The sequence below is a fragment of the Mauremys reevesii genome, linkage group 16, assembly GCF_016161935.1.
Source record: "Mauremys reevesii isolate NIE-2019 linkage group 16, ASM1616193v1, whole genome shotgun sequence".
NCBI classification, from domain to species: domain Eukaryota; kingdom Metazoa; phylum Chordata; order Testudines; family Geoemydidae; genus Mauremys; species Mauremys reevesii.
Window position 1 is genome coordinate 32,826,825 of NC_052638.1, and position 13,222 is coordinate 32,840,046.

A 13,222-nucleotide genomic window follows, 5' to 3' on the forward strand; every position below is an offset into this window, starting at 1 on the left:
GCACAATTATCTTAGAAAAACAAAAATACAATTTTTGTCTTGACAGTGAATATCAAACTACAATAGGTGAAAGCATTTAGTTTTCCTATAGTTTTCTTAAATAAAAATCTTTATTATTATTAGTTGTGCTAATGTAACTGGCAAAATAATTACCAATTTCTGTACATAGTCCATTATTTTCCAGACAGCAGTTTAATAACAAAACCAGAGCTGTCATTTCTCCCTACAGTTACTCACACTATACAAGTTCAGACTGTCAAAATATATTTAAAATCTAATTTTAAAAGATTCAACACAGTTACAATGAATCTTTGTACAATAAGTGAGATAAACCAGTGAGTCAATCTATGCTCTTTAAATATGGATATTTTGTTATGTTTGTTACATCTAACTTTCTCCAATGGACTATATATACACTATGTATACATATATACAGCCAGTATTCTGCGGGAAGTATAGCTGCAGCTACATCAATGTATTGTCATATCATGACATAAACATAGCAAGAAAAAATTGCATACCTGATTTAAGATTGAAAAAAAAATCAAGACTATCTATGGGTTTATTTGGCATTTTGATTGCAAAACAGCTCTGCAGCTTTTTTTTTAAAAATCAACTGTACAATTTGTGCCAACTAAATTATTATTCCACAATGTAAAGATCACTTTCAACATCAAACTGAATAGAGTGGCGTATTTAAATATTTTCAAGCATGCCACTTAAAACAATGTTTCCGGGTAGTGAGAAATTTTACATTAGGTCATGTTTATTCAGAAATGTTTCAATCAAATCATGCATGTATACATATATAAATGCCCACATACACGTTCATAGCAAAGCAAGACAGCTCCTTTTCAAGACAGCTCCTTTGCCTCCCTAACAATCTTGTTGATCCTGTCTGTTATTTTTGGAGAAAAGGGACAGTGTCTCCTTATATGTAATATTTGGCATCCTGCCCAGGATCTCTTAAAGCAGATGACTTTTTTAGACCTTTGGTGTAATTTTCCTCAAGATGACCTCTGCTCTCATGCCAATTGATGAATCCATCCTGTTCTTAATGCATTTAGTTGGGAGGAATAGGTATTCAATTCTCACACCTGAAGACCATCCAAAAAAGTGTTGTGGTCAGCCTGCTCCATTATCTTTAGTCTTTGATGAGGATATCCCTTATCTAGAACCACAATAGTTCAATCAATTCCAAGGAGAACTGAAAAAAAGTGGACATGTATCTCACAGGCACAGTGCACGGAATCATTTAACAGGTTTATTTGAAGATCAGGTATTAATAAAAAGAGATTCCAAGAAACGCAGCACTAAAACAGCCTGGAGAGACTAAGCAGATTTATTAATTTAACACGGCTGATAACACTTCTTTTTCTTCTTCTTTTAATTTGACAAAGTTGGTACATGAGAGTTATCATTTAATAAATGTGCTCCTCTATAATGCAGTGTGTTAAAAAGGATTTTACAATAAAGGCTGCTGAAAGACTGTGCTCAGTTTAGAGACTGAATCTGGTGTGGCATGAATATACAATTTTAAGCAGATTTAATCTTATATTATTCCTGACTCCAAAGTGACTCTGCAGTAGGTCTCTTATCAAAAGTGAAGTCTGTTCATCCGACATTGCAAAACTGAAATGTATTGCAAACTCTGGCCTGGCTTCTTATGTATTACAGTACTTTCATCAGTGAATTAGAAAGCAGTTGGGGGCGGGGGAGGGGAGGGCGAGGAAAGGAACTAGATCTTTTTTTTATTTGTGTTACTTACCTTTCATCACTGCCAATGTTTCATTGCAAGGGCCTCAAATGTTTGAGAAAGCTGGGACTCTTTTTAAAGAACACCACAACTTTAGGAACTGATGTCCACACACAAAACCCACTTTTTAAAGTTAGTTCCCAAGACCTTGTAAATTTCTACTTTTAAAAATCAGTGAAAGGGACGGTTCTGGCTCCAGGTAGGATAATCAGCCTGTGTTAAAATGGAGCATTAAACTCTATCTCCGAGAGAGAGAGAGAAATTCATCTGGATTTGGAAAACTGTTCTTCTCCCAACTGCAAATGATTTACAAAGCATGCAGCCCAAACCTCCCCCAAACCTCTCCTCTCCTCCAGCCACCAAGGCTCTGATCCCAAACCTAATTGAAAGACTCCCATTGACTGCAGCGGGCTCTGGATCAAGTTTAAGTGAGCCCAGGTTATCAGACAGAAGAGGGAAAAGGGGCCGAATCCAAAGAAAAGAGCAGCACAGCTGGCTCCAGGAACGTACCTAAGGGATGATCAGTCAGCAGAAGGCCGCCTGCATGACACACCGGCGCTAAGGTTTGGACGGATGGATGGATCCTTCAGGAATTGAATTTTTAGACAACACACAAAAGCGGCGGCCTCCCTCCCTCCCCGCTGCAGAGCAGCCCCCGCCCTCCCCAGGGTGTAACACAGCCAGGCTGGGCCGCCCGAGAGCCCCCTGGCCTGGGGTTGGGGAGGTGTGACCCGCCTGGCCTGTTTGCTGGGCTACGCCCGGACACAGACCCCCCTATTCATGGGAGGGACCAGCCCCTGCGCCCCCCCCGGCTAGGCTCAGGGTGGCCGGGGGGGGTCCCCTCCCCCTGCCCCAGCGCGTCGGGTCTGGGCCTCCCCCTTTGCAGGCAGCCCCTTGGCTCCCCGCTGGGGGGGAGGGGGCTGCCCCTGCCCATTTGCCTCCGGGGGGGGGCACTTCGTGCGAACACCCCCGGCTCGGCCAGGGCTCGTCCCCACCGAGCTCGGGGCAAAGCCCCGGCAGAACGGAGCCGGTTCCCCGCCGCTATGGCTCGAAGCGGCTTCCAGGGGCGAACACGTGCCGGGAACCGCCTCGGGCGCTCGGGGAGGGTCGGGGCCAGCGGCCAGCCCCGGGCCCTGGCCCCTGCGCGGGGCCACCTGCTCCCCGCAGCGCGCCGGCCCCAGGCGGCGGAGCGGCTCCGCCCGGCAGCCGGGGCTGGGCTGGTCCCTGGGAGGGGGCGCGCGGGTCTGCGCCCTTTGGGCAGGGCACACGGGGGCTGGCAGACGCCGCCCGTGGTCCCTTGCAACGCCTTGGCCCCGGCCCCACTGCCGTCCGTGGGAGCCCCCCCCCCCTTTGAGTTCCGTGGGAGCAGGATCGGGCCCTTGGCGGTCACGTTTCTGACGGGCCTGAGCCCTGACAGTGCCGGGGTGGGGGTGGGGGTGGAAATACACCAATGCTGTTTCCTCCCTCAGCCCAGTGTCCCGAGGGAATGACCTCTCCTGCTATCCGGATCGGAAACGGAGACCCGGACCGGAACACATTTACACATCCGATCTCTCCACACCGCTTTATATTTACATCATAAAGTGGCGGGGAAAGGACCGAAATAGGAGACATAAACTTAAAAACTACGTCTGAGTTTTAGTCGCCCTGCCCTTTGCTTCAGTCCCCCCACATTGCAACCTCAGCGGTACTTCGGGCAGTGTTTGGGATTTGTGGGTTAGTGTCAACAGGATGCTATTTAACCGGATTCAGATCAGGTATTTCATTTCCAGAAACATTCCGAGTCATAACAAAACTATTGATACACATCAACCCGCAGGCAGATGGTTACATTCAGGAACGCCCAATATACGTTGGAAGCAAAGAGTTTATTTGGGAGAAATTTGGGGAAGGGTTATTTAAGTGGTAGAGATTTTCTTGGGGAGGGGGAGTTAATTCTTTTTGTTGGGGGGTCCTTTATTTTAAATAATCCAAGCCTGGATGTAAGAAGCCAAAAGGGAACAAAAATCTTTGCCATTCTGCAGCTGGCTAGGGTGTGACTGTAGATCCAAATTCTGGCGAACTCAAGCCTGGGAAATGAATGTGTATTGCTGGTCTGCCTGACACCACGGAGGCTTCAAGGACGCTTGTAAAACCCAGGCGGAGAGGAAGGGTAACGGTTGGCCAGATCACGCACTGAAATGGGGGTGTTGAGCCCCGTTACGCCTCCATACACAGCCATTAACATTTTGTTTTAAAAGGGAAAAGCTGCTGAGCACATTTTTCGGGGCTGTACTTCTTTATACATTAACAATTGAGAGGCCATCGGTGACACTTCATCCTCTCACCCCGCTGGAAACTTTAGACACTGCTTGATTTGTCTCTCGCTCTATGCCTGTGGAAAGGAGACTTCCAGCAAACTTCTGCTCTGTCTTCCATTCCTTGCATGCAAGGTGTCTGGTGGGTATGTATTTAGAAGGCAAACACGTCAAAGTATACAGTACTTAAACTCAAGCGCTTATACAGGCAGGGCAATCTTCATCAGTACAACCCACTGCCAAAACTACAGGCCTAAAGTATTTCACTGCAGTGTAAGAAATTGCACCGTTTTCGAGTTGAGGACCAGAAATGTGGGCACAGCACGCTGGCAACTCATAATTTTGGTGAGTAATCAGCGATAACAAGCTGCCCTCAAGCGCACTGCCAAATTATGGATTCAGATCAAGGTGATGGTGACTAAGATAGTCGGAGTTTAACTGATTAGCTGTAAGTATCAGCACAGGCATCTACCCCCGCGTGTTACTTAGCGCTCGCATCGATCGCTTTCATCTTGGAATAGTTTGCATTGCCTTGGTCTTGAGTTCACAAATCTGAGTGTACTCACCCTCCAAAGAGTGGTAAGCCTTATTTTGGGTTCTCCTCCACCACCAATTCCACTCTATACTGACTGTCCTACGGTAACAGATGCTGTGGAGCGTACACCATTAAAATCTATTGATTTGCATCCACGGAGCCTGCTAAATTCATTAGAAAGTGCTAAAACTGTAGTGTATGAATGCTCAACTGTTTCTCTGAAAAAATTAGTTCTTTAAACAACCTCCCACCTTTTTTGTGCCCTGTTGTACTAGCTTGTGCTATTTATAACCAGATGTGCACTTAAAATAGATATTATGTGGATACAGGCAACCTGAGTGTATGTAAAGATGTGTTAAGCATGCAAAATATATTACATTTGCCACAGCAACAACTGGAATCTCCATGTTTTATGGTATCTACTGACAACACGACATTAGTGATTTTAAAGGAGAAAATGTTTATTTAAAATCTTCACTACTGAAAAAAAATATTTTTGTATGTGGAATTTTAAAATCCAAACATCTGAACAGGTGTCAGAAAGAGTGAGTCCGTTTAGTTCAGATGATGATCTTCGGAATAAATACAGAGGATTTCCTTTCAAAGCTGCACATGCTGAAATGACACCAATGTGGTTCTGGCATCTGAGCAGATAATTCTGATATATGCATCATTTCCTCCCTAAATCCAGGAAGCAGCAGTACTCTGTGTCTGATATTATGTCAGATAAATTGGTATTAAAAATTATGAATGATTCTTGATCAAGAACTTCTCACATACTGCGGGGCGTGGGGAATACAGGGAAATGAAGCAGCTGTGCCAAAGTTTGTCCAAAAGAAAAAGCTTTTTAAAAGAAGAGCTTTTATTGTGAGGTAAATAAAAAAGGGAAGTAGCCTTTCTAATAAGTAAAGCCACATTTTTATTGTTGCTGAACAAAATGAGTAAACAGCACAGTTGCACTTGCAGAGAGTTATTAAAGAAAAATACACTCAGGTGGCTAGGAATATTTTCCCCTTTTCAGATGTGATCGTGTGTGCAGAGGCAGGGAAAATACTGTCGTACAAACACAAAAATATTTCACTCCACTAAGCTGAACCCTTGATGTTGGGAAGGGGGTTATGCTACATTTTAGAAAAAGCTTAAGAGTTGGGGGTATTTTGTATCACACTGAACCATATTTGAAACTGAGCAAAGGGTCACCTCTTTTGTGCACATCTTAATGAACATTCTTTGCAATGCAGGTAATAAATGAGAAAGAACCATAGAGCGATGGCAGAAATGGGACACTGTTAACGATGTGGAGAGTAAGAACTAACTATCTCTTTTGACATATGGGGCCATATCTCCTTACTCAGGCAAAGCTTCCACTGACTTCAGTAAGAGATTTACACGAGTGAGAAGTCAGTATAGGGTTCAGACTCCTGCTCCCCATTCAAATCAATGGAATTTTACCACTGAGTTTAAGTGAGAGGCTTAGCAGGATACAGGCCAGAATGCTTCAAGCAAGGGGTGATTAATGAATATAGGTTATTCAGAGCAGATCTGTTCCAATTAGTTCTCAGCAAGCAGTTCTGCTGGAAAGTTGTGATCTCCCCTTAAATTCATACAGAACCCCAATAGGTGGTTTGCTTTGGTGGTTATTAAAACTTGCTTGTAGTGGGTTTTTTTTATTTAGTTGCAATGTAACAGTGTTTCAGACAGAGATTCAAATACAGCCTAAGGAAGACAATGCATTTTAAGTCTGAAGTAAAAACTGATATGTTACGTTCATGGGCTAGGAAAAAGACCAGCCTTTTCTCTGTTGGAGTGTGTACAGAGTATTTTTTCCCTCTGACAATCTATTTCTTGGAAGGCTTTTCTTAGCTCAGTTCATAAAACCTTTACCTATACTGTGGGTGTACTAAAACCAACGAAGCAAAACCCAGAAAGAGCAATGTTTCATTTGCTCTATCACCTCTTCTTGGACTCAAAATCCTGTTGTAAACCTAATAACTGCTTACACCTTTTCATGTTACTAAACTGTAAGATCAATTGTATTAAGGGGGTTAATGTTGTGCCACAAATTGATTGCACATAAGAGGGGCTCTGCATCTGTGCCTGAGAAACTTGCTGCAGTGAATTAGTTTAAAAGGTAATTTTAAATGTAAGGTGCTTATCAGTTTACTGAAAATATCAATATTTGTGAATTCTTTGGAATAATTCAGTCCCCAAGTGACTGCTATGAAAAATGTGGGCACTAATAGAGGTTTAAACATTTCAAGAAGGAGAAAAAGTTGCTATCTTTATGAGAGCAGATAATTTTCTAATCAGCCAATAGCAGCTAGTTTACCCTCAGATTACATATTAACTAGAATATGAAGCTCCAATTAACCAGAATATGGAGCTTGAACCATTACTCAAATTGTGGTGTAACAGAAGGTCAAATGCCAAAGGGCACTCCATTGACTTCGTGTTTAGGAGGAGGGGCGAATATAGAACAGAATTGGTTAATGCCAGGGACCAGTTCCAAAGCTCCATGAAAGGTTCCCATTGAAAGGACCCATTCTGCTACCACTAAAGTCCGAGATTTATTTATTAGCCATTGACTTTAATGGGAGCTGATTCAGTCAGAAATCAATGCTTGATCTCCTCCCTCGATGTGACTGTTGACACAACCTGTTGTGTTTTAAGGGAAACTTGGCCTTCCTGAGCAGAGCATGACTTAGGGTCCGATCCTTCAGTCCTGACCTGAAATCAGTGAGAACTCTGCCTGAGTAAACAGTGCAAGACCCAACCTGGAGCAGTTTCTCTGAGAAACAGCCGTTTCTCTCTCCCCCCCCCCCCCCGACCACCCCAAGAACAGAATTCTGGTGCAGTTTGCTGTGATGTTTTAAATTCCACTCACTCCATATACTGGGGGTTATTTTATAATTTAGAAGAAATTTATAAATAGTGTTGGTTTTTATGAGTCTGAGATAAAGCTAAATTCAAGTGAAGCTGTAACATTCTTCAGAGAGGCCTAAGTTTTTCAAATGAACTACAAAGTTAATCCTATTCAAATACTGGAGAAAACGCTATCAAAACCTCTCAACTTATTTGGGAGCTGCTAGGGAAAGTAACTGTAAAATAACTGGGTCAATTGTTTTAGGAGATATTCAAAGCTGAAAATGTCCTTTGGTATGCAGGACTATAGTAACGAACACACCTTTGGACCTTAACATTTTTTTAGCAAATTAACCTTTTTGAGTGTTTGTTTAGGACAAATAACTTGGAAGTCCTTCGATTTTTTTTTATTTTTCCCTCCTAAATGCACTGAACCTTCTAAAGCCTGTGGCTGACAAGAAAACCATGATGTGGAAAAGGGAGGGGAGGGAGGTTAGAATGGGGTATCTGCCAAATGTCCAAAACTCTTTATCTCGAACATTAAATGAATATGTGACAAGAAAAACCTGATGCAGTGTCATCTCTTACTACATACAAACTGTTCTGCTGGGATCAGATGATAAGAGGATGTTAAGTCTTCCCTTTCACTTTACTCCATCATAAAACAATCAAAATCTAGGTCCATATCGAGTCATCAGGTTTTTCAGCAGAACTTCCCTTTGAGATCAATGGCTTGAAATTGATGGCACGATATGACTCATACCAACTAAGGCTCTCTAAGTCATTACAAAACTGAGAAATTATACCAAGTACCTGAAAGATCACGTTTTTCACCTGCCTGACATATAACTAATTTCTAGTGGGTGATAATTTTCCACTTTACATATAACTGGCCGCTAACTTCTCTTCTCCTTTTTATCAGTGGGTTCAACTCTTGTATCAGCATCACTTCCCTGCAATGTATTAGGCTTAGATACTGCTTTCATAGTTGTTTAACTTTTTAAACTACACGCTAAAAACTGAGTACAGAATCAAAAAATGCAGTTTATTATTGTAGATTATTCTCTCTTTTGATATAACCATAAAGTTGAAAATGAAAGAAAAGCACATAAGAACATCACACATGGTTAGTAACTCAAGATATAAAACAATTTTGCACAGCAAAATATGTAAAAGAAAAAGTAACTGACAAGATTTTTTTATATTTATTGTGGTAAGATTTACTTTCCATTTTTTTTTAAAAGACAGGATATCAGTCCCTGAAAATAAAATTTACTGGTTATTGCCTTTAAAACTGTGGAATTTTTGAAGTTACAGAAAATCCAGTTCTGCACCACAATACAACTGTAAAAAAATCTGCATCATCTTAAAACTGTGCAGTAATGCCATCTTTATAACTGCATAAACTGTATTAGCGTTCTAAACAGGTTTGTCTTTTTTTTTATATGCTTGCAGGTTATATCTTAGTGCAATTCAGTCCCAAATACTTCAATTTTGAAAAAAAAATACATTTTGAATGTAAAATACCCCTATAGATATAAACAGGGGTGCCTCCCCCTTTTAATACTTTGGTTTTCAAATACAGTTAGTGGTATAGCAAGGACTACATATACCCAACTTATATTTAAGTTGCAAGCACATGCTGCATAAGCTACTCTTAAAAAACAGTCCCATTGCAAATTCTACCCCCCTTTACATCACAACAGTAAACAATTTAGTGCATCAATCTTTTTGTTTTTAAATCTACATCTAAACAGACCTAACTCTTTCAAATTTATCTATAACATTCCTTTATCTGTAGCATACATTTTAACTGGGCGTACAGATGATAAAAACTAGAATTAAATTATATACTAGGAACCCAGAGCATTCACATTTGACAATGACCAGATGCAAAAGAAAGAAGGAAATAAACTTGGGGCAGTTCACATAAAAATAAATTTTAGACTGCTTTAGGCAACAGCATGGTTTTAAAGTCCCCAAATTGAGAAGCGATTAAAAAAAAAAACTTTCCAAAGTTCCTTTTTTTTTTTTTTTTGCCACATTAAGTTATCAGAATCCATTCTGGCATTTTTTAAAACAGGGAATGCTTCAGTGCATTTAAAAGGAAGTCTGAAGTTTTGAGTAACTCAAAGCAGTTTTAGAGCAGACGCAAACTTTAATGGGGAGGAAGAGGAGGAGGAAGATCAAAGGTTGCACTTTTTTGCTTTCAACTCAAAAAAGTGATGAGGCAATAAAACAAAAGGATGAATGCCATGCCATAATAGTCTCCAAAAGTCCATTTCCAAGCAAAAGAAAAAAAAATAATTATACCATACATGTCCAGCATGCAGGGTGTTTTATTAATATAATGTCTCTTTTTCATAGTCCATTGTTGCTAAGACAAAATAGCAAGCATAATGCATGAGATGAGATGGGATCTAATGGCAGACTAAGTCTCATGTTTGGCAGATTAAGGCCAAAACTCACATGAACACACTGAAGGCTGATGCAGGCTTGATTTTGGCAGGTTGATCTAGGTACATCTCTAGTTTAGCACAACAACGCTAAAAACTGATAGAACTCAGCAAGCTGGAGTCTAAAAAATTCACATTGTTTTTGTATTTTTTGTATTTTTTTGTTTTTTTTTATTATTTATTTATTTATTTGCAAAGCTCAAATCTCATATGAAGAATTCAGGATGGCAAAAAAAAAACCTTTTACTTTTTTGGACACAGCAAGGTCAAAAGAAAAAAAACCCTCATGAACTTAAAAAAATATAATGTGGATGGCAGGTTTCAAAGAAGAACAAACTTCATATGAAGAACTGAGTTGGTGGCAAGTTGGATCTTATGTTAAAAAAAAAACACATTGCAAGCCCCCACAAAAATAAAACAGAAAAGAAACTCATGTAGAACTTTAGGTTGGCCAACAATGAGCCAGCCCCACCTTAAAAAAAACAACTTTTTTGTTGTTTTTTTTGTTTGTTTTTAATTGTTTCGAGTTTAAAAAAATATAAGGTGGCAAGCTTGGTTGTTGATCTAGCAAGCCCCCAACAATAACTCACATGGAGAACTTTATTTAAGGTGGCAAGGCTGTTGGAACTCACATGAAAAACTCTGGAGAGGAAGGGTTGTCGCTGCTGGATCCGTTTTCTCTGAAGCCATTGCTGACCAGCTTCTCATATTTTTCCTTGTAGGCGTCCCTCTCCCGGACCAGCCTGGAGATCTCTTGTTTTAGGTGCTCTACTTGCTGCAGCAGCTGGTTCTTCTCTGACTCCAGGACGTGCCTTTGCTGGACCCGCTTGAAGCGACAGGACTGGGCATAGCCTCTGTTTTTGAGGGTCCTCCTCTTCTGTTTCAGCCGGATCACCTCTTCCTTGCTCACCCCTCGGAGCTGCCTGTTCAGCTCCCTCACCGACATGGTCACCAGCTGCTCATCCGAGAAGCGGTCGTCGAAATGCAGGCTGCTGCTGTGGTGCTGGTGGTGCAGACCCCCTCCGCCACCTCCTCCCCCGGTGCTGCTGCTGCTGCTGCTACTGCTGCTGGACTGCACGCTGCCCGGCTGCTGGTGGTGGTGGTGCCCAGCCGGGTGGTGATGGTGGTGGTAGTGGGGTGCCCCGTTCTGAGCCGCGGCTGCAGCGATCACTGCGGAGACCACGGCGGCGGCAGAGCCCATCTCTTCCCCGGGCATGGAGCCCCCAGTGCCGGCCGCCGCGGCGGCCAGCTGCTGCCCTCTAGCATAGCCATCGAAGCTGCTCTGGAGCTGGTGGTGGCTGCTGTTGATCAGCGCTTCCACCGCGTCTTCGGGGCTGAATCCCAACGCCTCTGGGTTGAGCTGCTGCGGGTAGCCGGTCATCCAGTAATAATCTTCCAGGTGGGTCTTCTGGTCCGTGCCAGAGCCCGGGCTGGGCGCTGAGAAGCTCGGGGAAGGGGGCACCGAGCTGCAGGGCGTGCTCATCGGGGTGGAAGAGAGCGATCCCCCAGCGATCAAGCGGCCGCACTGGCTGATAATGCGATCGGTCTCCACCGGCTCCTTTTTCACTTCAAACTTCATCAGATCGAAGTCATTAACATATTCCATGGCCAGGGGACTGGTGGGCAGGTCGGAGTTGCTCATTGCCAGTTCTGATGCCATCCTTTTGCTGCTGACAGTCCTCCAGAAAGGGTGCGCACCAGGAGCGAGGGGACTGCTCTGAGTTGCAACCGGGTGAGCCAGCGTGATTATTTGCAATATCTATTTTCCTTCTCTCTCTCCACCAGCCCCTTGCAACCTTCGCTCCAATTTGCACCGACTGTTTTTTTCCTCTCTCTCTCTCTTTATTATCCTTTGCAGAGCCTATAGTATTGATGATGCATCAGAGCGGGTTGCTCTTTCTATTCGCCTTTTGCATAAAGGTTGGTTCTCTCTTTTGCAGCTTGGCGAACTGCAGCTGGAATTGTTAGTTGTTGTTGCTGCTGCAAAGGTGGCTTTGTGATTATTTTTTAACACTTCATGATGTCTTTCCTCTGGTCTTTTTCATGCAAAGTGCAAACCGAGAAGAGGTTCATCGGGGAAGAGGAGGAGGGGAAAATACTGAAGGATAAATTAAAACAACAAAAAAAGAGAAGAAATTAAGTTGGCGCGATAACCAAAATATTTTTTCTTTCAAAAAAAAAAAAAGAAAGAAAGAAAAAACGGAACCCCAAAGCTACAGCAAGAAGATGAAAAACATTTTAAAGGTCTCATCCAGCAGTAGAGTTTAAAAGCATTGCTGAGTTTTATAGCAGTCCTGACGTCAGCTTTCAGTCTGGACCAATGGGCTGCTTCAATCTCAGTCCTCATTAGCATAATAGTATAGAAACAAGGAAACTTTTCGAAGCTGTCAATCAGGGGCCAATCAGCTGACTGTCAGCTGGGGCTAAACTTTTAACTCTTTCTTGACCATACCCTTGCACTCGGTTTCACATGGGCTTAATGTTTAGCACCTGAGTTGAGAGAGAAAATATTAGGGAATTCAGGCAATTCAGTGCTTTTTTTTTCTTGCATTGTTTTTAATAGGAAAGCATAAACGTAGCCGCCTTAAAACTCTTGCTGTTTTCTCTTTCTCTGCATGCCATGCTTAAGCATTTATAGGTGACAGATTTGTTTAGTAACTTGTTTCTCATAATGCACGGTTTTTTTTAATAAAACACCTGATCCTACCTAAACCATCCTCGGGCGGAAGGGGTAAGAGGCCCTTCTCTTGCTGTGGGGAACAGTGTACAGAGAAACGCAGAGACTTTCGCCAAAAGGCGGGGATGGGTTTGGGAGGGGAGTCTGGAAATGGGGAGCGAAGGTAAGTGTAAAGTTAAGGATGTGCTACCTGGTGGGGGGAGGGCGGCACCTTTTGAGATACTGGACTAAAGAGACTGGCACTGGGTCCATCATAGAGAAACTTACTTTCAGTGCATGTTGGTGAAGGAAGCAAATGAAACTCTGGTCCCGTCCCCCCAGCAGGGCTGGTAAAGTGGCGGCAGCAGCAGCAAGGCTAGGAAGAGTTAACTCCGCGGAGGAGCGCAGCAAAGCCCAGCGATCCCTCCTGCAGACTTCGGCCGCACCGCGGCCTTTGCCTCCTGTCTCGTGCACGCGCAAAGTAGAATCGGATCCCCGCCTAGCCGGGGTTCGGGCCACTTGCACGCTCACGTTAAAGTGGAAAAACTTTGGACTTGATCATGACATTCAGCCCTCCCCCATCCATCCTGCATCATCCAGGGGTGACACGTTCGGCAGAGCTGCTTGCCACCCAACCAGGGGCTCCTGCCCCCACTTCAG

The 13,222-nt window shown here is 43.1% G+C and overlaps 1 protein-coding gene and 1 long non-coding RNA gene across 7 annotated transcripts in view; both read right to left on the reverse strand.

Moving 5' to 3' along the window:
* MAF (MAF bZIP transcription factor) overlaps nt 1–12,970 on the reverse strand; it is a 229,772-nt gene extending 216,802 nt beyond the window's left edge. For 5 of the 6 annotated variants that reach the window (XM_039503893.1, XM_039503895.1, XM_039503896.1 and 2 more), the window contains exon 1: nt 10,539–12,186. In XM_039503893.1, coding sequence (XP_039359827.1) covers nt 10,539–11,566 — 1,028 coding nt within the window. In that variant the 5' untranslated portion in view covers nt 11,567–12,186. Of the gene's footprint in view, nt 1–10,538; nt 12,187–12,850 lie in introns of those variants that run through there. The other variant, XM_039503898.1, reaches the window with a different exon arrangement.
* LOC120384819 lies at nt 1,119–3,256 on the reverse strand. The gene is made up of 3 exons (XR_005589126.1): nt 3,205–3,256; nt 2,267–2,314; nt 1,119–1,207 (listed from the first exon to the last, which is right to left on the reverse strand). It is a non-coding gene; the product is annotated as an uncharacterized LOC120384819 (long non-coding RNA).
* Nucleotides 12,971–13,222: the final 252 nt, after the last annotated feature.